Source organism: Myodes glareolus, chromosome 15, assembly GCF_982192425.1.
Source record: "Myodes glareolus chromosome 15, mMyoGla1.1, whole genome shotgun sequence".
NCBI lineage: Eukaryota > Metazoa > Chordata > Mammalia > Rodentia > Cricetidae > Myodes > Myodes glareolus.
Genome location: NC_142040.1, coordinates 78,053,872 through 78,077,901, shown reverse-complemented (window position 1 = coordinate 78,077,901; position 24,030 = coordinate 78,053,872). Strand labels below are relative to the sequence as shown.

General features: G+C 46.2%; 1 protein-coding gene across 3 annotated transcripts in view; it reads right to left on the bottom strand.

The window, feature by feature from the left end:
- LOC125416224 (palmitoyltransferase ZDHHC11-like) overlaps positions 1 to 21,221 on the bottom strand; it is a 32,619-nt gene extending 11,398 nt beyond the window's left edge. The window contains exons 1-6 of one of the 3 annotated variants that reach the window (XM_048459080.3): positions 20,747 to 21,221; positions 13,168 to 13,389; positions 5,026 to 5,204; positions 4,159 to 4,260; positions 1,977 to 2,101; positions 1,206 to 1,412 (exon numbers count right to left, since the gene is read on the bottom strand). In XM_048459080.3, coding sequence (XP_048315037.1) covers positions 1,206 to 1,412; positions 1,977 to 2,101; positions 4,159 to 4,260; positions 5,026 to 5,204; positions 13,168 to 13,389; positions 20,747 to 20,755 — 844 coding nt within the window. In that variant the 5' untranslated portion in view covers positions 20,756 to 21,221. Of the gene's footprint in view, positions 1 to 1,205; positions 1,413 to 1,976; positions 2,102 to 4,158; positions 4,261 to 5,025; positions 5,205 to 13,167; positions 19,377 to 20,746 lie in introns of those variants that run through there. The other 2 variants (XM_048459070.3, XM_048459088.3) reach the window with 2 other exon arrangements.
- Positions 21,222 to 24,030: the final 2,809 nt, after the last annotated feature.

Sequence of the window (24,030 nt, the reverse complement as noted above, 5' to 3'; positions counted from 1 at the left end):
GAAGAAGTTTGTTGTGCTCACTATTCTGGACTCAGCACACTCAGACTTCCCTGCGAGTTCATTGCAGTCTAATGTCCACAAGGGTATGTCTCAGTAAAGTTCTGCTCACACAATGGGCCTCACCCTACCATTGTGGTCCCCTACCAGAATGTGGGTGCCTCCAAACTTGACCCACAGAAGCAGAATTGCCTCCTACATTGGTAGACACAATTGCCCCTCACATGGTAGGTACAAAGTTCTTACTATGAAGTGTAAAGGGAAAGTGACCAACACCAAATTTGTGTTCTTTGGCAGTATGGGCCCCAATAATCTTCAGGCCTATAGGTGTAGGCTCCATAGGAAACATTGGTATGACACCAGCTGCTGGACCTAACTCTGAGAGATGGGGAGACAACTAGATAAAGAGAGAAATGAGTTCTCCGTGAGGTCAGGTGCTAGAAAAGGCGGTATCACTGATAAATCTGAAAACATTTAGACATGAGAAAAAATTTTCTAGATAAATTTAGAAAATATTGTTTTTATAAATTCCTATTTACAAAAGCAGTGGAGAGTTTTAAAGGTAACCCAAAAGACGCATAATTCTGAGGGGATTCTTCACAGGGAATATGAGAGGCTCTCCCAATCTTGTTACTGATAAATTAGTACACGGTATTCTGTGGAAATACATAGTTTCAGCTGATGTAGGTTTGAGACTTGGGTCTATCCCACTCTACAAATACTTCTAGACACAAGTAAATAGAAATGAACCAGGTCATTTCTAACAATAACCTAAAAACATAAATTGCACCAACAAAATTTAAACCAGGGATCTTCACTCTATTAGGAGGAAGAGGAAGAAGAGAAGAGGAGAGGAGGGGGAGGCAAGAGGGGAGAGAAAAAGGGGAGGGGAGGAGGAGCTAAGTTTCAAGTAATCACAATGCTGAAGTGAAGTCAGGAACGTGTGCTAATAAACATTCTCATAGGTTAAGAAGCGTGCTCTTTAGGTTCAGGGTGATGTTGCTGGTAAGAACCTTTGGCCATATGTGTGGTCTTTCCGTGGGAGGAGGTCAGCACTCTGCCGGGCACTACCCTCATAGCCACAGGCAGGGTCTGCACCATCCTTGAGGTTTGGGTAAGTCAAGCTGCAGAAAGCCAGCCCTGCAAGAGTGGCCCCGCTGGCCTCCCGCAGCTTCCCAAGACAAGGGAAATCTAGAGTGGGTACATACTCAGGTAGAAGTGGAAGATGAGCAGGTGCCCGAGCAGCACAAAGCTGGCAATGGCTAGCAGGAACACCACCAACATGATGGACAGGACCACAGGGGTCTTCACAGGCACAGGCCACAGTGGGAGGAACAGCAGCCATGTGTTCTCAGAGCTGATCTCTATGAAGACAGAGAGACATGTCCATCTCGCACCTGCCCAAACTGCAGCACCTGTGGTCAGGTAAGCAGAGGGACAGAGGGCGAGTGAGGCCAGCCAGCCTAGGGATGTGCTCTTGCCCTGAATATCCCCTGCTCTACTGCGGGTCCCATGGGCCCACCATGTGGCTGGCTCTAAGATCTCCACTTTATGAATTCAAGATGATGGTTAGAGAGAAGTTCCTCAATACTGGAGGGTAGTGCCAGTCCCTCTTATTTCAGACATTTGTGCCATGGACTTGTGCTTCTGGGCCTATTTAATCACAGAATCTCTGAACTTCCCCTTCAGAGTCTGTTGCTCAACACAATAGCCCCAACTGTCTGCTATTCTCTACAAGTAGTTGTATCCTACAAGATAGGCTCCTGCCTTCTCCAGCCAGCCCTGCTAAAGCATCCACTGTCTAGTGTCAAGACTGACTGAAGGGACAGAGGAGTCCAAGTAGACCTTACTCTAATCTTTTGGTGTTGAGCTCAGAGGAACTCAGGTCTACTGGAGAGTGAGGGAACATGGAGGGTGAGGCTGGGAAGCCTGGCACGTGGGAACCAGGTGGAAACCGTTCCTGAGCATCAGAAGGGTACCTTTATACAGAGGGTCCGTGCGAAGCTCGTCAGGGTTGTTAAAGTACTGGATGAAGATGTACAGCAAGATAACCATCACGACAAGCATGCCAACTGCAGCTGAGGCCACAGAGCAGAAGAAGAACCTGTGTGAGAGGAGTGGGAGCCTGCTCTGAGATGAGCGAGCATGAGGTCCGGACAGACTAATCCCCCGTCAAGCACATGAGGTCAACCCACAGGTCTCATGCAGGTGACCTCAAAGAAGCACAGAACCCAAACTCTACGGGTGTCTTCTATATTTTTATGTTCTTTCTGCCATGTCTTTGACATACCCTAGGCAGATGCTGGCTTCTAACTGTATTGATTGAGTCTCACATTCCCTACAGCCTTCTGCCTGAGTCCCCACGTCCTTCCAACCTGCAATCTGGACAAGAATATCATTGCCATCCAGTGGGAAAAGTTAATCCCTAAGATGGCAGGCTATCACCTAGGCAGACAGAACCTCTTCCAGCAGCAGCCATGCTGTAATCACGACCATTCATGAATCACAGCCTTTCTCCTCCTCCTCCTCCTCCTCCTCCTCCTCCTCCTCTTTATTCACTGCCTTCCCATGCCCCGAACTGACCTCCTCCAGCCTTTATTGCACCCCATTCTGAAAGACTGATCTGGCTTCCTGTTTATTAGGGCTGTGAGACATGGGACTTTCTTTCAGGGCTTCTGTTCAGCTCTGGGACCAAATTATAACAAAATGTATTGCAGAGCTAGATATATGGTTCAGTTGTATTAGTTAAGAAGACTGACTGCTCACCAGGGTTCAGTTCTTAGCACCTATATGGTTACTGTTTGTAACTCTAGTTCCAGGGGGGATATGATGCCATCTTTTGGCCTCTGAGGCCAAGAGGAGCCCAGACATAACATGCAGGCAAAACATCCACATACATGGAATAAAAGTAAATTTTTTAAATGTTTTTTTTTAAATTTCATTGCCCCCCGATGTTTTTTTAGGCCCTGGAGAATGAGGGGACAAAAAGTGAAGATGTTAAGGATCAGGAGTACCTAGTGAGGATGAGTGGTACCCATCACCCTCTGCTCTTCTCCAACCCCAGTTTCACCACACAGAGGGTGTGTCTCAATGCCCAATCAAGTGTGCCGTCTGTCCTCTCCCAACTCATGGCCAGGCCACACCCTTACCTATTCCGATTTGTCTTCCCAGAAATGCCTGCTTAGTTGAAGAACCTCATGACTCTCTGTAAGTCAGTGTGAGTCACTCAAAGGGACTGTGGTCAAGGGTCTCCTGGCTTATCCAGTCACTGCCAGAACCATGGTAACACATCACCAACAGGCCACACTGCAATGCCTAGTAACGGTGGCTGCATTTTTCAAGCTCGCACTCAATCAGGAAGGAGCAAAACTTACATCTGTGGCCCCAGGCACCTCCCTGGATGGGTGGCAGAGCCCTCACAGCCCAATGTATTGTCAGAGCACAGCAAGGCATGGGGTTGGGGGTAAGGAGCTACTATATCCTGCTCATTTTCAGGACTCCAGACCAGTGGTTCTCAACCTGTGGGTAGAGACCCCTTTGGCAAACCTCTCTCTCCAAAAAATATTCACATTATGATTTATAACAGTAAGAAAATCATAGTTATAAAGTAGCAGCAAAAATAATTTTATAGCTGGGGTCACCACTACATGAGGTATTAAGGAATCACAGCATTAGGAGGTTTGACCAGTACTGTCCTGACCTGGTGCCCAATAGCTCTCTGGATTCTGCACTCATGACCAAGGCAATGCCTTAGGGTGGCCTAGATGCTCACTCCTGTGCTCAAGAGACTAACCACTGCTCTTGGGTTAGTGGCCACGGCACTGAGAAGGTAGATAGGCCTGAATCAGGAAGTTTAGAAGGCTCAGCCAGGCTGTGTCTCGCTGTCCATGGTGGGCTCTCTAACTGTGGGCTTTGTGAGTGTGAGCTTGTTCCACATGTTCAGGAACCGCCCCACCATCACATATCAGAACCAGGATCAAATGGGCACTGGTTAACTTCTGCCATAGCTGGAAACAGAGACACGACCTAAAGATCACCCGTTCCCCATGCTATTCCCATCTTGATGGCCCCCTCTGCTTGGTTGCCTGTCACCGATTTCTATGAATCCCAGACCACAGATCCCCTCCCCAGGTTGCATCTTTGACCCTGAGAGTGCCTCACCGGTAGTTTCTGCTGCCCACACAGTTGTTCAGCCATTTGCAGTGGTGGTCGAAGCCAGAGACACATTTGTTGCAGGAGCTGCAATGCTTGGCTTTCTTGCTCCTGGGAGAGAAATCAGGAGAAACAGTTTGCTGGTTCCAAAAGCACCACGGGAACTGAATGTCTACCATAAAATGGAGGGTGGGTCCTCTATCTGAAGGCAGAAGTAGATTGGAAGTCTGTAGAAAAGACAAGGTCATCTTGGGAGAGAGATGAGCCTGTGCCCATGGGCATTGTTCTTGGAAGGTGGACCCTGGACTTGCTTGTAAGCAGGCTTGTTTGCTAGATGGGAGCCTGAGAATCTAGGAGTTGAAGGCTGTTGGTACCTCACCCAGTATCTACAGCACCTTCCTGTAGCCAAGTCAGTGTGCTGCCCCCTCAGGTCCTGAAGACCTTGGACCCCACCAGGAGCAGCTGAAACTGCCCTCCCTCCTTCCCAGTTGGGAATGTGAGGTTTATCAGAAAACCATAAGGAAGTGGCACATTTGCCCCCCAATCACCACCACCACAAAGAAGGGTCTCTGTGTACAAGAGAACCCAAGAATAACATAGCTGGGCCTTAGATTGCCCTCTTCATTACATGGGAGAGGGGCATTGGGAACCAGAAGGCAGAACTCTCGGTCTGTAGGATAGGGTGGTATAGTGTGGCTTTACCTGGAGGGGTGGGGGCTGTGAGCACATGGCTGCATCCTCCATGGGGGCCACAAAGGGCCAGTGCCCAATAGCAGCAGGATCAGCTGGCCAACTATGGGGCCACGGGCAGCAGTACTCTCCACCCAGACTTCTAAAAGCGACCCTGCCCCACTGCTCAGCAGAGACTCCACTCACACAGTAACCTCACACAGGTTGCAGTACTGGTTCTGGATCACGTGTGCGTGTTTGGACCGGTCGAAGGTCGGCACAGGCTCCGAGTAGTCCTTTTTGAGTCGGACGTTGGTGTCAGCTGGATCAATGGTGGTTGCGACGAAGTGCACAATGAGATGAAACAAGGACAACCCACCCATCAGCTGGGGCTGTCAAGGAACACACAGCCCTGGGCCTGGATGACATGATGTAAGGTGTCTCCTGGGGGGGGGGCGGATAGTGTCCAGGACTAAGGAAAGACCCTGGAACTCCTAGTCATTGCTATCTGCAGCTCCTGAGGGCAGCTCACTTCAGAGACCCAGCCAAGCCAGTCAACTACTGGCCACAGTGTGCACAAGCCCTGAAATGCCTTATATGACCAGGTACAAGGAAGAGCTTGGAATGGTAGCTTTAGAGGCTCAAAGAGGTTCACCTGGTGGTGGGTGTTTCATAGGTGGGGGAGGCCTAGGGTATAAATAGGACCAGGCCATACCAGCCCATGTAGGATATGTAGATGGCATTGGTAGTAGAGTTACTGTGGACCACAACACAGGAGAAAGCCACGTTAACCAGAACCATGAAGGCTAGGCAGCAGTTGGAGGGTACTCCCCAACCTCAGCCTGAGTTAGCGCTTTCTGGGCCACCAGGCTCTCAAGCACCTTTGGGCTTTGTTCATCTGAGCCTACGTGACCAGGAGGAGAAGGTCTTTGTCTCCTCCATCCCTCCTCCTGTCCTAGGATAATATACAAAAGGGCTCTACTCTCTTGTTCTGCTTTCCTGGTGGGCCAGCCTTTCCAGTATCTCCAGCGGAAGCCAACAGGGTTCCATGCACCACAGCCTAAGCTTGTGCCAGGAGTCAGGCTACCTTGTGTACAGACAAGACAAAGGCCGTGAGCATAGACAACATAGACCTAAGAGAGCTCCAATGAAGGGTCAAAAAAAATCAGTGAGGTAAGATAGGCCTGTGAGAGGCCCAGAAAGTGACCCAAACCCTGGTGCAGATTCTGCCTTGCTCACCCATCTTCCAGCATGAGCTGTCCAGTACCCAGAATTCTGGGTATGGGCACAGGACTGAGAAGCAGAGCACAGAGAAGTGACTGTGAGAAAGACAGAAAGCTATATTCCAGGAGGATCAGAGTAGAAGCTGGTGCAGGGCTGGATGAGCGTGTGGCAAAAGTGACTAGGCAGTACATGCGACAACAGAAAAGTTCCATATGAGCCCTTCCTATGGCCACCCTGCCCCTATAGTGTTGGGGCAATGGTGGTTCCCCACCTGGTCTACTGCAGAACAGACTGTAGCTATAGTTTAGGACAGCGAGACTCGGTACAGGGTCACTCAGAGCTGTTGATAACTGCCATGATCAAGAGCATGGGCCAGTGGTTGATCCCACCCTTGGAAGCCGAGTTGAGGGCTGATGTGCTGCTCTCGTGATGATGGGTAGTGGGGAGCATGTTCTCAGCCAGGGATGTCTCACACTGCTTGGGTGTTGACTCTCCCTGTGACACTAGAGTAGACCTGTACTAACGGAAACCAGTGGGCAGGTAGGAAGCCTAAGAGGACTTCTGAGGAACAAATGAGGAAGCCCTCCATGACTTTGCCTTGTGATACCCTCACATAGTCTCTATATCACCAGTATCCATACTCTGATCGCACATGTAAGTCCCACTGTTGAAGGCTCCTGGGGCACAGGCTGATCATAGGGAGGCTATAGTTGCAGAGTGGTTCTCAGGGTACAGCCGGGTTCCCTTGAACCTGGACCTGCCACAAAGTCAGTACCCAGCCTTCATGTGGAGTACCAGGAGGCCACCCTACAAGCACCAATATGGCATAAAAAGACTCCGGTCCCATGGGAACTCAGATCTCAGACACAACCGTCCCCTGTCCCTCTAGGACATGGACCTCTCCTATGAAAGAAGTTACATCTTTTTATCACATTTTCCTGTACACAGCTTGTCCATTAACACTGTGCCAGCAAATTTTGTACCACTCAGGGATATTTCTGTCACCCACAAGAATCACACTGGTGACCTTACTATACTATATTTTGTTTCAAGTGACCTGGCTGACCACTAACTACCACACGCCAAGGTGACATTCCCAAGAGAGACCAGAAGAAAAATCTTCAGGATCTGCCCCTGCTTTCGCGTAAGCCTTGTCTCAGTAGATGGCTAAATGTGAAAGCAGGGTGAGGCATACTCCATGGAGGCCTCCCTCCAACTCCCTCTGGAAGTTTCCATGTGGGAGCCTATGAGAACCACAGCTGGCTGGAACATTCCCTAGCAACAATCTGTGTTTAGTAAACAAACAAAGGAAGGGCGCCAGCTCAGGACACCACCCTCCTCAGTCTCCTCGAACTAGTGACCTCTCCCTTGTCCTGTTTCCGCAGGAAGAGGGGAGGCCTAGGAGAAGCCAACATTCTGGTACTGTCTTGGCTCATGATTCCTCTAGGGCAAATTCTGTGGTTGAGCTACACAGCAGCCTAAGACACCCTGCTCGACGCCCCCACGCCTAATGCACATTTGTAACAAACCCAGGACTCTGAAAGAGATATCTGTGATTAGATTTTGATGCTGCACAGCGAACCCTACTGTCTAAGCTGTATATCTGTTCCCTTGTCAACAAGGTGGGAGTCCACTGGAGACACGACTCTCATGGGCCCCCAGAATGGCCAGCCCTTTCTCTTCTGCACCACAAGAAGGATATTCAGGATATTTTTTTTTTGCCTCTAGTTCCCTCAGGTCCCCTCCACAGAAAACCCTTGTTCTTCTAACACAGCCCCTCATTTCTCAGCCCCTCATGGTGCCTAGAAGGTGCCAAATGATGTTGGCGCCCTCTAGTGGCTATAAACTAGCTGCTGGTTTGAGCGCGACCCCAGGGTAGCCAGACTGGGGACAGGTTAGTAAAAGGGTTCCAGAGATAATAGCCTGACCTTAAAAAAAAATCAAGAAAGCTGCTGGGGCTGTAACTTCTCTGGACACTGGCTGGGGGCTGAGCTACCAAGTGGGTAGCTCAGGGAAGGAATGGAAGTCAGACATTTGGGTATGCAGGAGGAATGGGGCACATAGCAAGAAGAGCTCAGGCCCACTGCAGTAAACCCAAACAGGGATACAAATAAGAAGGCAGGCAGTGATGGTGAGGCAGAGCATACCTCCTAACATATCCATGTCCTGACACCAAAACTGTCAGGCCTCGCTTGCAAAATAGGCATCACCAACCAGGTAAATGAGGGTAATGGGGACAATCTGATCCACTGTGATCACAGACCTTATAAAAATGGGGACTGTGGGCTGACACCGTGGCTCAGTAGCTGAAAGATTTCTCTGTGTGAGCCTGACAATCTGGATCCCGTGGTAGAAGGAGAGGACAAATTCTGAACTCCGCACTCATCATGCTTCGGGGCAAGCATCACGCATCACACACACACACACACACACACACACACACACACACACACACACACACCACAACAGACTGGATTGCCAGGACAGAAGATGGGTGAACTCAGGGAGAAGACAGCACCACAGGCCAAGGACCAGGTGACATCGTACTCTCCAGTGTCTTTCAGGACACCGTCACCCTGTGTCATTTTCATTTCAGACTGCTACCGCCAAAACTAAGAGGAAAACATCATCTCTTGCCTAAGGCACCCTGAAGAGCTCTGTTAAGACAGTCATAGGTCTCTCACACACGTTATCCTACAGAACCGATGGATACAAAATACAAGACAGAGGAAGCAAGATAGAAGGTAAGGTGGAGGGTAGGAAGGAAAATCCCCCTTTCTAGGGCATAGGCAGGCAAGTTCAGTGGCCGATCTGGAGATTCAGCACTGTCTGTCGCTGGGCCCCCATGGGTACTCCACCCTAATGACAGTGTGTTGTGCCAACACCTGTCAACCTGACAGGCCACAGGTCACCTGATATCTCAGACATGCTTAGCCAAGTTCAGACCGGCAGCTGCCGAGCTCCACTAAAAGAGACAAAGAGGCTGCATCCTCGTGTTCAAGACTCAGAGCTGTCTAGATTCTGGGTTGTAAACTCTCTTATAAAGGACATTTAGAAAATTAGAAATTGCTGAATTGTTGCCTGTCTTTCACCCATGATAACGACATCTAGTAAGGATGCCCTGCCTGGTACTGCATGGACAGAAGCAGGGGACTGAGTTGTGTCTGATGACTTCGGTATCATCTCTTATCCCTCATATGCTCAGGGGCCCAGGAGGCTCATAGGCTACACTGAAGGGCACACAGGAACAACTGGCACTGCTTTTCAACTCTTCAGACCTGAGACATTAGAGGGCTCTTGGTAAGAGGGGACTACCCAAGACAGATGCTATTGGAAGACAGAGGGTCTGGGTTTCAGAACAAAATGAAGGCTCAGCAGGCCAACAACAAGGTCTGGAGATTCTGGAGGACCAAGGAGGGTAGAGCAGAGTTTGTGGGATACAAACTAGGTATAGCGAGGTGGGCCACCACTGAGAGGTGGCACTTGTCACCCTGATAAGAAGAAGGGAATATGGCTGGTGGAGTGCTGTGTGTTTGAAGAGCATGACTTGGGCAACTACACCTTCCTGTCCCCTCCCTCAAAGGCACTTGAACTTCTGCATGATTTAGCCTTGCATGGCTCAAATGCCCGTTCTATCCTGGTGCCCAGATAGAGCCTGGGCTTTAGCAAAGGCTCCTAGGCATGGAGCAGACAGGGATCTGAAGCTATTCACTGTACCTGTAGTTGATACCTACAGGCCATCCTCATGATATCTCCCCCAAAACAGACTGAGTAGGAGTGTGTCCAGAATTCACATGTTTGGGATGTATGTGCCTGGGATGTGTGCATATTCAGGGTGCATGTGCTGGGGGTGGGGTTCTGCTGAGGATACAAGTGTGTTTGGGATGTACATATGCCCAGGGTATGTGTATCTGGGATGTGTGTGTATATGCCTGGCATATGTGTACCCAGGATGCATGTATAGAGTGGAGAAAGTCTTCCCAGGAAGCATGTGTGCCTGAGATATATGTACACAGGATGTTTACACCTGAGGGGTGTGTGTGTGTGTGTGTGTGTGTATGTGTGTGTGTGCGCACGCACACGCACACACAAACACATGAGCCCAGGATGCACGTATGCTTGTGATGTGTGTTATGCAAGTATCCAAGTATGTATGCCCATGATGTGTGTTCCAGGATATGTGTTCCCAGGGGTGCATGCTGCCAGGACATGTATACACTCACAGTTACCTGCCAACATCATCATTAGTTTCTCCCTAAAAATAAATCTCCAACCACTAACAAGACTGCATGGTCAGCTAACCTTGACCTACTCCAGGAGAACAGGAAATGGGGCCTGTCTTAGCTATGATTTTTATTACTGTGATAAAACATCATGACCAAAAGCAACTTGGGGAAGAAATGGTTTATTTCATCATATACTTCCAGCTAACAGTCCATCACTGAAGGAAGTCAGGGCAGGAACTTGAGCAGGACAGAAACCTGGAAGAAGGAACTGAAGCAGAAACCGTGATAGAACACTGCTTACTGTCTTTCTTACTATAGCTTGCTCAGCTTGCTGTTTTATACCATCCATGACCACCTGGTCCAGGGAAGGCATTGCCCACGTAAATTGGGCTCTCCCACATCAATTATCAATCAAGAAAATGACCCACAGACTTGCCTAGGGGCCAATATTATAGAGGCATTCTCTCAATTAAGCCGCCCTCTTCCGAAATGACTGACTGTGTCAAACTGCCATAAAAACTAGACAACACAGGGTCTGGCCTCTCAGGGAAAGCGTAGTAGACTAAGGCATTTACATGATGCAGAGATTGAACTCTAAGACTCTGTGAGGCAGCCAGTGACCTACATTTCCACTTAAAGATGATAGAAAAAGACCATCACAGAAATCTTGAAGTTAGTTGAAAGAAGGAATAATAAAGATAAAGCTGAAAAATTAAAAAGAGAAAGAGGCCAGGAGTAGGGAAACGTAATAAACTGTAAGGGTGACTCTATAAGAAAGTCAGGTAGTGCTGCACACCTGCAAGCCCAGCATCTGAGAGGCTGGGGCAGGGAGCACGGGAGCACACAGTGAGCCTGCGCTGCGCGAGAAACCAATTTCAGGTGAAAAGAAAGAGTGGAAGGGTAAGAAAGGAATGAAGAAAGGGAGGGGGATGGAAGAAGGGAGGGAGGGAGGAAGGGAGGGAGGACAGGAAGGAAAGAAGGAAATGAGGGAGGGAGGGAGGGGAGGAAGGAAAGAAGGAAATGAGGGAGGGAGGGAGGGAGAGAGGGAGGGAGGGAGGATGAGGAAGGAGAGAAAGTAAGGAAGGGAGGGAGGGAGGAAGGAAGGAAGGAAGGAAGGAAGGAAGGAAGGAAGGAAGGAAGGAAGGAAAGGAGGGAGGAAGGAAGGAAGGAAAGGAGGGAGGAAGGAAGGAAGGAAAAAAGGAAGGGAGGAAGGAAAGGAGGGAGGGAGGAAGGAAGGGAGGGAGGGAGGAAGGAAAGGAGGGAGGAAGGGAGACAGGAAGTCAAAGAAGACATGCTACTGTATGTCCTGAAGCCAGATGTAGTATTGGGGTACACATCTAATTCTAACACTTGAGGGGTTGAGTCTGGAGGATCACAAGTTCACAGCCAGACTTGGCTACACAGAAAATCCTACCCAAAATAATTTGTATCCTTCAGAGATGAAATGAAAAACGTAGGAAATATTGTGAATAACTTTATTCAAGAAATTTGACATTTTAGAAGGAATGCTCAAATTTCATGAATATAACTTACTAAAGCAAACATGAGATGAAAGAGAAAACCTGAATAACTTTTTACCTGTTACACTGAACTCATTATCAAGAGCCTTCCCACAAATATGCCTGAGAAGAAAAGAAGCAGCCACAGCTAAACTGGGAGATATTCTGCCCCAGTTTCTTCAACCAAAGGTCTAGAGATGCCGTACTGTGGGAAGTTTCAGGGTGCTGCACCCACAAACTATGGTGCAGTGAGTGCTACTAAAGTAATAAAGAAAATAGGGTGCTGGCCATAGGGATATTAGGAAATGAGTGATAGAGTTTGCTGTGTGCTTTTCCAGGAAGATGATAGCGTAGTGGTTATGAGCATAAAAACCAGGCTCTGATATAAACCACAGCACTTAAGGTGATAGTTTATTAAATCTGAGGTTTTAAAAGATGATCCCCTGACCGTGCATGTGGAAAATGGAAACCTGACCATCCCTGACCGCTGAAGTGGGTGACCAGAAGATACTACCATGCCCAGTCTCAGTAAAGCAGCCCCCAAGAAGTCACAGCACCAATCCTGGCCCTAGCAACCATCACTCAGACTTGTGCACTGCACTGCCTCCTTCCTAACCACTACTCACATAGGCCTGGTCCTCCCGACTCCAGGACCTGCAGAACGTCAGCCAAAGCAATGTGCCCCATAGAACCTATAGCCAGATTATGTTCACACTTAGACGGTCATCCAGGGATCATCTATGGTTTGTGGATGTAATTTTCTGGGCACAGGTCCTCTTTGCAGCAGCTTGGCACTGTCTCTAATGTGGACCCATGCCTCAGGACCTTATTTCTCTGATCAGAGGCTAAGTGTGATGCTAGATTCTAGGTGCCCACCCTGATATACACCATGTATTCTGATACACACTTAGAGTACATGAATACATGGACATAAGTTTCCCCACTGCCCCGTGGAATCATCTGTAAAGGCCTTTCCATGCCTTAGGGCTAGTCTTTGTAGGGATATACAAGCACATTGGCAGGATGAGGGTTGGAGGCAATCAAGAATATGCTTCTGAAGTCTTTTCTTATGGATCTAGCTACTCTGTGAGTCATCAGAGAGGGGCTTCTCTGTGCGCTGTAAGAAAGATAATATGACCGGAGTCACCACTGCCAGGACCTCCACTGTTACCTTGTACTTAGCATATTCTACGTTCACAGTAACAAGAGCCCCTTCTCCTGGGCAATGTGGAGTCACAGGACTGACTTCAGGGCCATAGAAACAAGTGGTCTAGGCAGAGACAGAGCCCATTGCATAGGTATGATGGGGTTCATGGCCTGTTCTCTTGAAGACATTCAGAAGTCCCTCCACCTTCAAAGATAGGCAGCCCAGTGCCCCACCCCACTAGCACAAAGGATACAACATAGGCAGCGTATTTCCAGCTCCTTGGCAGAAAGGGAATGAAGATCCCAAAGGCAGCAACGAACATGACCAGAGAGGTGGTCCAGGATATTGCCTGGAAGGAGTGGAGGGGCGGTGACCAGCCATTCACCCTGGATAAAGGGGGTGGTAGGATCTTCTTCACATTGCTGGCCTGGGCTTCTGGGAGGACCCTGTTCCGGTTCATGCCACAGATGCTTATCTGAGAGATAGAAAGGGCACAAAGCATTCTGTCCCTGGGCATAGAATGAGTGGCCTGCAATACCACTTGTCACCGTCAGGGAGGTCACCAGGACCTGGGTCAAAGGCCGATATCTATATGGCAGGTTGGTATAGCTGACTAGGCTTGGCAGGAGATCTTTGTCTTGACAGATAGGTTTGTAGCCCCCAAAATAGTGGGCACACAAAATAGTGGGATATGTCTATCCTACTTCTGTGGGCACAGCTGTCCATGAATAGACCCTTGGTTGGGCCAGACCTGATAGAGCATCACCTCTCTCCTTGACACAATTCTGTCCTGAATGTTCAAGTGACAAATACCAGAAAATACATAGAGAACATCTAATTGCGAATCAATACCACACCAGTTATGTTTTAAAGGGGCATTTATTTTGGGGGGTAAACTTACATGCACATAAATCGTCAGGAAAGGAGCCTAGTCGCTGGAGCAGGAGCCGGAACCAAGCGCCGGAACCAAGAGGCCGAGCCAAGGCTTGCTGCTCTTCTTTTAAAGAGAAATATACCACACCCCAGTGGGCTGGTATTTCAGCAGCTATTGGCTGACAGAGCGGAAGGCGCTCCCGCAGCACTGTGGGCTCGTGCTTCAGTGACTATTGGCTGAAGCAGTGGAAGGTACTCCCACAGCACCTCCCCCTTTTGTTTAAGTAAGAGAGTTCTAAGCCTACTATGAAATTATATACAGTAAGTACAAACCTACACAATTATATACAATAAGTACAAATATCCTATTCTAACTAGCTAAAGTCTTGTATAATAAATAACTTGGCCAAGTCCTGAGAGGAAAGTAGCTACATTTATCTATAATGTTACCTGAGTAATTAGGAAGTGCAATCAAAGAACTTCCAAAACATGCAACAAATCACAGAGACAACTGGCTACCTGGGCAATCACCAAAGACCTGTTTGCAGCGTCGAAGCAACCAACTTTGACTAAGGCCTAGAATAACTGACAGATTATTTTTAACAAGCAAGAAATTTTTCAAAACCATCTTACCCTGTCTTGGTAAGATTTGACAGTTCTGCTTATCCATTTCCGGATACCGTGTATTTGTCAGTAGTTGAAGTATGGGCAGTTCCTTGCCCAGAGGCCAGTTTTGTCAAGAAGACAAGCTCCAAGTGGAGCGTCTTTGGTGCTCAACAATCTCTCGGGAATAGGTCGGTGTTGCCAGGAGTGATTGTCTCACTACACAGAACTCTAAGATTAAATTAAATGCCATTTTCTACAGCTCTTCGAAGAGGTTGAAGACTATTTATATATAATCTCTATGTATCTAAAGAACCTGATTAGTCTAACCATAAATATGACAGACATAGATGACTATTGATCTACAATTCTTAACATGTATCCAACTTAAAGACTAAGAGAATAAACAATTGTGCAATAAATGAGGACAATGACCTCCAAATGTAAACAATAAATATCAATAAATAAACAATGTATGAGTATCTTAATCAGAGGTAGAAATGTACACTGCAATATGGTATACATATATCAATATAATATATATCAATACATAAAAAATGTTTTAAACAGGTAGAAGCATGCATACATACAATATTCAATATAATTTAACTTTGTATTCATATACAAAAATCTATGCCGATGTAATTATCTATAAACAATAACTCACAAATACCATTATTATCTATCCAATTTTCCCTCTTTTTTTTTTCAAAAAGATCCCTGAGCTTATAAAATTCCTTTCCCAACTTTCAACCGCATACTAATTATAATCAATCCCTAAATATTGTTCCTAAACCTGAGGATAAACTTTGCTGAGAGAGGGGACATTGTCCTCTAGAATTACTTCCAGCTGTCATGGGGGTGAGGTTCTTTCTGGAGGATCCTGTGAAAGTAAAATGATGGTTAAATTTCAAGATCAATGTCTTTTGCAAACAGTCTCTTGAGTATTTTGTGGAGGTCTGGCCAGAATGTTGTACAAGATGTGCACCATTTCAGCTAACCAAGTAGGAATCATCTGTGCAGCTGATACCCGAAACAGGACTTGTAGTAGCACTATCAGTATCACGACGTCATATCAACTGAGTGGAGTTGTTGTTATGGGGGTCCATCTTCTTCCTGGAAACTTCAAATGTCAGTGCAGAAAAAACTCATTGTTCATTGTGGAAAACGTAAACATTAATTATATAGACATATACAAACATATATTCAATGAAAGGTATGATAGACATATTCAACGAAAAGTATGATAGACATGAAGAAAAGCAAAGATGTTTTCTAAGCTCATATTTCTTTCTGTCTCATATCATGGCTCTTGACATAAGACAGAAACTCCAGAAACTCTGGGTTTTTCTCCTAACAACAGGCTTGGAATTAGAGAGGGACCAAGCCAAGAGTCCAACTCCAAAACCAGCTCTATAAATTCAGAAATATGATTTAGTATATTCCAGAGCTTCATACTCAGAGAACCTATTCAGTTTTCTTGATAATTCATATTGGGTAGTTATTTTTCCATCTGTTAGTATTCAAACATCCAGGGTCCTTTGAATTTTTCAAAGATGAGTGTTTTCCTGTGGAGACAACAGAACCCTGCCCCCATTTTATGTTTTTCTTACCACCTGTATGGTTATCATCATTGTAGATGCTGTCATTTCTCCTTTCCAAGAGGTTTCTTCTCTTCAGATCTAACCTTTATTAATTTTGATGGTATCCACAATTTTTCTTCTCCTGTGGAAACAAGAGCAAAACCCCTTCCCCAACGCAGCACATCTCCTGGCTTCCATTGAGAGGCCAGCACATCCTTGATATAAACCAGTTGATTTAGTTCAGCAGACTTTTCCATTATCCAGTGTCTTTCTGCCGCTGTTGTTCCCTTCTCATTAGCGTTAAGAAAATTCAAGGTTAATAAGGCATTATGTAATCTATTTCTGGGGGCATTTTCCACCCCTTTCTGTTTATTTAACATATCCTTTATAGTTCGATTTGATCTTTCTATGACTGCTTGACCTGTAGGATTGTATGGTATACCTGTAACATGCTTAATATTATAATAAGCAAAAAAAAAGTTTCATTTTCCTAGAGACATAAGCTAGACCATTATCTGTCTTTATTTGTGCAGGCATACCCATAATGGCCATAACTTCTAATAAATGCGTGATTACTGAGTCAGCTTTTTCTGAGCTTAAAGCAGTTGCCCACTGAAAGCCTGAATAAGTGTCAATGGTGTGATGTACATATTTTAATTTTCCAAATTCTGCAAAGTGGAAGACATCCATCTGCCAGATTTCATCCCTTTGAGTACCCTTCGGGTTAGTCCCTGCAGGTAGTGGTGTTTGGCTATATAAAGAGCAAGTAGGGCATCTCTTTACAAATCTCCTTTGCTTGTTGCCAGGTAATGGAAAGCTCTTTCTTTAAACCTTTGCTATTGACGTGATGTTTTTTATGAAATTCTGAGGCCTGCAACACGCTTCCAATCAATAATTGATCAATTTCTTCATTACCTTGTGCTAGAGGACCTGGCAGACCCATATGGGACCGGATGTGTGTTATGTACATTGGGCAAAGCCTATTCCTGATTATGTCTTGTACCTGGATAAACAATGAAGTCAACTCTGTATCATCTGGTATAAATTCAGCAGTTTCAATATGCAAGATAACTCTTTCTGCATATTGTGAATCTGTAACAATATTAAGAGGTTCTTTAAAATCCCTTAACACCATAAGAATGGCATATAATTCTTCCTTCTGGACAGAAGTATAAGGGCTTTGTTCCACCTTACTCAATTCATCTGATTTGTAACCAGCCTTCCCTGATTTATTAGCATCAGTATAAAATGTACGGGCTCCAGTTATTGGAGCATCACGTACAATTCGAGGAAGAATCCAAGAAGTTCTCTTTATAAGGTTAAGTCTACCGCTTTTTGGATAGTTGCTATTAATTTCTCCCAAAAAATTAGCACAAGCCCTTTGCCATGGTTCATTGTCTTCCCATAACTTTTTTATTTCATCAGTAGTGAAAGGCACTATAATTTCTGCTGGGTCTATACCTGCTAGTTGATGAAGTCTCAGTTTACCTTTTATAATTAATTCAGAGACTTTTTCTACATAAGTTTTCAATTTTTTACTTGGTTTGTGTGGTAAAAAGATCCATTCTAAAATAGTATCTTCCCTCTGCATTAAAATTCCTGTAGGAGAAATTCTGGAAGGCAATATGACTAGAATGCAACTAAAATTTGGATCCACCCTATCTACATGTGCCTCCTATAATTTTTCCTCAACCATGGTCAGTTCCTTTTCTGCTTCAGCTGTTAATTCTCTGGGGCTATTCAAATCTTTGTCACCATCTAAGGTTTTGTTTAAATGAATTATTAGATCAGGTGTTATCCCAACAGCTGGTCGTAGACTGGAAATGTCTCCTAACAATCTCTGAAAATCATTAAGAGTCCGTAACCGGTCTCTTCTAATTTGTGCCTTTTGTGTCCTAATTTTCTGTAAACCTATTCTGTAACCTAGGTAATTAACAGAATCTCCTCTTTGAATCTTTTCAGGAACAATTTGTAATCCCCATTTAGGCAAAATTATCTTTACTTTCTGAAACATTCTTTCTAAAGTATCTATGTTTGAATCGGATAGCAAAATGTCATCCATGTAATGGTATGTTATAGATTTAGGGAATTGCTTACGTATTATTTCCAATGGCTGACTTACAAAGTATTGACACAGGCTGGGGCTATTGAGCATTCCCTGTGGGAGGACAGTCCACTGGTATCTCCTAGTAGGCTGGGAGTTATTATAAGTAGGCTCTGTGAAGGCAAATTTTTCTCTATCCTTTTCTTGTAATGGTATGGTAAAGAAGCAATCCTTCAAGTCAATAACTATAAGAGGCCATCCTTTGAGTAACAGAGAAGGCAGAGGAAGTCCAGACTGTAGAGGGCCCATAGGCTGAATTACCTTGTTGACAGCCCTTAGATCTGTCACCATTCTCCATTTGCCAGATTTCTTTTTTACAACAAACACAGGAGAATTCCAAGGGCTAGTGGACTCCTCAATATGTTGAGCATCTAATTGCTCCTGTACCAATTGTTCTAAAGCCTGCAATTTATCTTCAGCTAAAGGCCATTGTTTATCCCATATTGACTTTTCAGTTATCCATTTTAAAGGTAGGGCTGTAGGTACCTCTAAAGGTTTGTTAGTTGTTTTATGTTCTTGTACAGCCTGAATGGCTGGTGACCTTTGTGCATAGTACTTTATTACATCCTTCCCAGAATCATGACTTCCTGAGACTGCAGGAATGTTAATCTGGGTATTCCATTGTTGTAGCAGGTCACGGCCCCATTTATTGCAATATCAGCTACATATGGCCTTAACTTTCCTCTTTGACCCTCTGACCCAATACAGTGAACCCATTTCGTGCTTTGTTTAACTCGAGAAATGGTTCCAATTTCTAGTAATTGAACATCTGCCTCTTGAAGAGGCCAATTTGGATGCCAAGATTCTGGAGTGATGATACTCACATCTGCTCCTGTGTCTATCAAGTCAACGATCACAATTCCATTTATACGTACTCTCAGCTTTGGTCTCTGATCATTTATAGAAGTTTGCCAAAATACATGTTTCTTATTTCCTAATTGAATTTCTGACTTATCCTCCAAATTTGCATCATTTAGAGCCATATGATCTTGTACAGAAGCTTCTAGAGTTTTTAATTTTCCTGGTGTGACATGTCCTCCATGGTTACTGGGAATGACTGGGCCACTTTTGGCTTGGAGGCCTGCGAGAGGCCCCTCAGGAAGTTTCCCGATGGTATCGGGTTGCCTTGTCTGTCTGTTGTTGATCTGCATTCATTCGTCCAATGTCTTCTTTGACTCACGTTGCAAGGAAAATTTTAAAAATCTGTGCAGAACAGGGCAAAGTAGGCCAGCAGAGACTGTCCGGATCTGTGTATTCTGGGAGGCGTAAAGGTTATGGCTGAGGGAGGGCTCGTGCCAAGCTGAGCTGGCGGCAGGTAGCCAAGCCAGAGGCCGAGCTGAGCAGGGCGGGTGGGGGGTGTGGGGTGGTTCTTAAACCAAACGCTGGGCGCCAAATAATGGTGAATCAATCCCACACCAGTTATGTTTTAAAGGGGCATTTATTTTGGGGGGTAAACTTACATGCACATAAATCGTCAGGAAAGGAGCCTAGTCACTGGAGCAGGAGCCAGAACCAAGCGCCGGAACCAAGAGGCCGAGCCGAGGCTTGCCGCTCTTCTTTTAAAGAGAAATATACCACACCCCAGTGGGCTGGTATTTCAGCGGCTATTGGCCGCAGCACTGTGGGCTCGTGCTTCAGCGACTATTGGCTGAAGCAGCAGAAGGTACTCCCGCAGCAAACAACACTGAGGCCATCCTATTGAAGAACTCAAATCCATCCATTCCCCTAGAACCTAACCTCTCAGTGTACTCCCTTCTAGAAGGGGGCTGCTATGAAGGACATCACTAGGGAGGGGCCTGGGACAAGGGGAGAAGCATAGCAGACTGATTTCACGGGAAAAGGGCCCTGGCCTCGTCTTCCTAACAGCCCCAAAGTTCAACTTTGGTATTGTTGCAGTGTGAGAACATTCTTGTGCCATTCGTACCATACAAAGCTACACACTCCCCACATCAAACATACGCATCACTCAGTTCTTAGGACCTCTGGACTCCTCTTCCTACCTGGCATGCCCATACTGTCTCCTCTGTGGGCATCGGTCTGTAATCTGCCTGTGACACTTGCCAACACTCACGCTTGCCTCCCTCAGAGCCACGCTCCGCCCTCTGAGCTGGAGTCCCTTCATTCACCGCTTTCATAAGAGTGTAATTGATCCTCTCGAAATCTGAGGGCTAAGGGTGTCTGCAGCCTTAGTGAGCTGTGAGCTGTAGGCCCTGGTGAGCTGTGATTTCAGATCCAAGAATCAGTGGTACTGAGAGTTTCTAGCATCTGTAACTATTTTGACTCAGATCTCTTGCTTCTATACCCCCCACCTTCATTGTAGATTTCAGTGTGGACTCAGCCATGAATTCTGTCCTTTTCTTTGGCTTTAGGTTCCTCCCATATTTCTCTTTGATCTGTCCAACACTGCTGTTATCCACCCATCCTGCTCATGATTTCCTATCAGTACCCTCATTTCTTGGGAGGAGCCGTCCCTGTCTGGGCTATGTCATTGTATGTCTCCATGGAGAGGTTCATCAGACAGAAAAACCCTACCAGCTCCAAGAAACCAAACAGGTCACATGACAGCTGGGGTCTCTGATGGCCTGAGTCCCCACCTGTGAGGCCCTGGCCCGGGGAGTTATGAGGTGAAACCCACTGCCCATGGCCAATTTCTTACTCTGCCTCCTCACCTCTCTCATCGTCAGGTTGAGCAGCAAAGGTCAAACACTTATGCTCAGTGCTGAATTAAACAGTGGGAGAAGCTTCCCATGTATAAAGCAGATATAGAACATCCCACAAAGGAAGGTTCCAAAGCTCATAAAGCCACAGCCCCTGCAACCAAGGAGACTACCTGCTGTTGACTGGAAAACAGAAGAGGTGGGAGACAAACAGGTAGCAGAGTTAGGTGGGAATGAGGCTGGCTTATTCACACGGGTGGGACTCTGAAGGCAGAGCCCAGTCTCACCACCCACATCTGAATTGGTTTTACATGGTCCTGAGTTTTGGCAACTAATGTAATCTCTTAATGAAGGCCATCAGCTTGTGTGTGGGCTCTCTGACATGTCCCTCCAATTCCAACTTCTTTACACTGGATCCCCACCATTTTTTGCTGTAGAAGCTAAGGGGCACATACTTCATAGAGAAACACAAAACCCTGAGTCTGACCACTATTGCTGACAGGCTACTCTCTGGTAGCCATGGGTCTGAACAGCCCAGGGATGTTTCCTAGACTATGGACTCTGAGTGGTGAGTTGAAGTCCCAGACTCTTCTGAGAATTTCCAAATATAATACTACTTAAGTCTGTTCCCTCAGTGTCTCAAATTTTAGATTAAGCAATGTTTAGTTCCTACGCATGAACTCCTAAAATGCTATGGATGCTCCCAGCATGGACCGGCTGCTGATACAGCCCCGGGAATGAGATAGGATGGACAGAATAAACCCTTTACATCCACAGCAGCCCCTATGGTGGCATGCAGCACCCCCAGAAAGCCACTTGCAGGCAGGATGTTGTTGGTGATTGAAGGCTGCTGCGCCTGGCTCTGCTGCCAAATGCCCACCTAGCCCAAGGTCTACAGTCTAACCTGAAGCCACTGTCCAGACTGTATGGAAAGCACACTATTAAGGGACTGGAACGTACTGAAGACACTGGGTAGAGTGGGTTGAGAACATGATAGAGGACAACTGGAGGGAAGGCCAGTGTGCTGAGGTGGGATTCAGAATCTCTGCTTTGGACAGTCTGGGCTGGGTTGGTGATGAGCTCCTCACTCCTACATGTGGTACTAAACTTGCAAGAGTGACAGTAAGCCTTCCAAAATGCATCTCTCCTCATATCCTCTCTGTGGCTCTCAGGATCTATTCATGTATTCAGGACCTCTCTGCAGGGCTGGAAATGAGAAGTTTTGGTAAAATCTTCCTCATTATCAATGAAAACTGCTGCCTCCTGCTGAGCCCAAAGTCTGGCCAGTATTCACTAAGGTCTGCAGTGCCTGGCCTTCATATTAGAGCAAAAGGTGGTGCCAATGTTGCTTAACTCTTCTTTCCTTCCGAAGATTTGGAGAAAATTACCCTGTGGACATACACCTGACTGCATATCTTCACTGGTACAACCTATATCTACACAGCCCATTTGCACACCACTCACCAGCACACCCCCACATCTGTACATACACTTCACATTCTCACCCTCATCTGCATGTACAGTGGTACATACCTTTGTCCGTGTAATCCTCACCAGAAACATGCCAGTTCTTATCCCTACCTGCATATACACATAAATATACATACTGTTGGGGAATAGTATTTTCAGATGTGTTACTTTTGTTTATGTTACATTTGATTAACTGGGAAGCTGTGATTCTTTATCTGTCTAAAACGCCTGATGGTCCTAATAGAGATGAACAGCCGATAGAGAGACAGAAGCAAGGGCAGGCGGGGCTGGCAGGCAGAGAGGATAAAAGAATGAGGCGCAGCAACAGGGCAACAAGGAGAGGAGGACATCAGGGGCCAACCACATAGCTACCCAGCCAGTCGTGGAGTAAGAGTGAAGATGAGATATACAGAAGTAAAAAAAAGGAAAAAGCCCAGAGGGAAAAGATAGTTGGGATAATTTAAGAAAAGCAGGTAAGAAACAAGCCAAGGCCAAACATTCATAAGTAAGAATAAGTCTCTGTGTGTAATTTATTTGGGAACTGGTGGTGGGTCCCTCAAAAAGCCAAGGGTAAAATATCACACAACACATACCTTCACCTGCACACACTATCTGTACACACACCTCCCATTTGACCTGTGCTATACATACACATTCCAATCTAAAAGAGATGCAAAGTGTGTTTCAACTATCTTATATCTTGATCTGACCTTTTCCCTTCCTGAGATGGTGGTGCTTTCCCAGGAGTGAGATACAGGTACTGGGCAAGCCTATGGGTGACATCCAGCCAGTGAGTTTGAAGATTCACCCTATACCCTACTTAATCAGCTGTTATGATGAGTTTCGAGTTTGGCCAGGAATATCGGGCTTCCAGGGCCTCTCCAGTACCCAGTACTGAGCAGTGGCCAAGCTGTAGTATCAGGTGAGAAGAGGTCACCTAAGGAAGGTTGGACTCCAAGATAAACAGTGAAAGGCATACAAGATCCCACTATTGTGGAATACCCAGAACTGGCAAATCCAGAGAATGAGCTGGTGACCTCAGTGAGCATGGAGTTCATTTGTAGGGTGATAGAAATGTTCTGAAGCTTAATGTCAGTAGTGGCTGTGTAACAATATAAATATACCAAATGAGTTATATGACTTAAATGGTAAGTGGTTTAGATTTATGCTGTTAACTTCACCAAATTAAAGATAAAAAGCCTTTCAACAGTGAAGACACTGAATTGTTTTTCTTCCTTTTCTCTGAAAAGGTGGTTGAATGCCTAACCTGTACCTCAGGCTGAGGCCCAGGAAACAGCATCTCCCAAGGCTCCTGTATAGTAATACTGCTATGGTGAGGACCATAGGACATGGACCTCCAGAGTGCAGTACAGATGCCCTTTGCTAGCCCAGGCTCCCATTCTAGCTCACTATGTGGAGGCCACCTTGACTGAACAGAGAGGTGGCAGTCTCAAGACAAGACACATTGGTCCTAGGAAGCAGGCAGACTTTAACAAGTACTGCTCCTGGCGCAGACAAGACTCAGCTATCACTTAACTAATGCTTTATCCAGACGTGAGATGATCTGTCCTTTGCTCATGACTGGCAAATCTCAAGGACTACCATAGACTGCTGCTTCCAGCTTGCTTGCTCATGCCAGGAATGCCACCTGCTATATCCTTCCAGTCACAGCCCATCTCCCCTGGAAACTTAACTTCCATCTGCAACTGGCCTGTGTAGGTGGGTCTTCTTTGCTCTTCTATTCCCGAAAAGGAGAGGGATGTCTAGTTGGTCAACAGGATACAAAAGGTGTCCCCACCATCACAACAGACAAGATGGCCACAGAG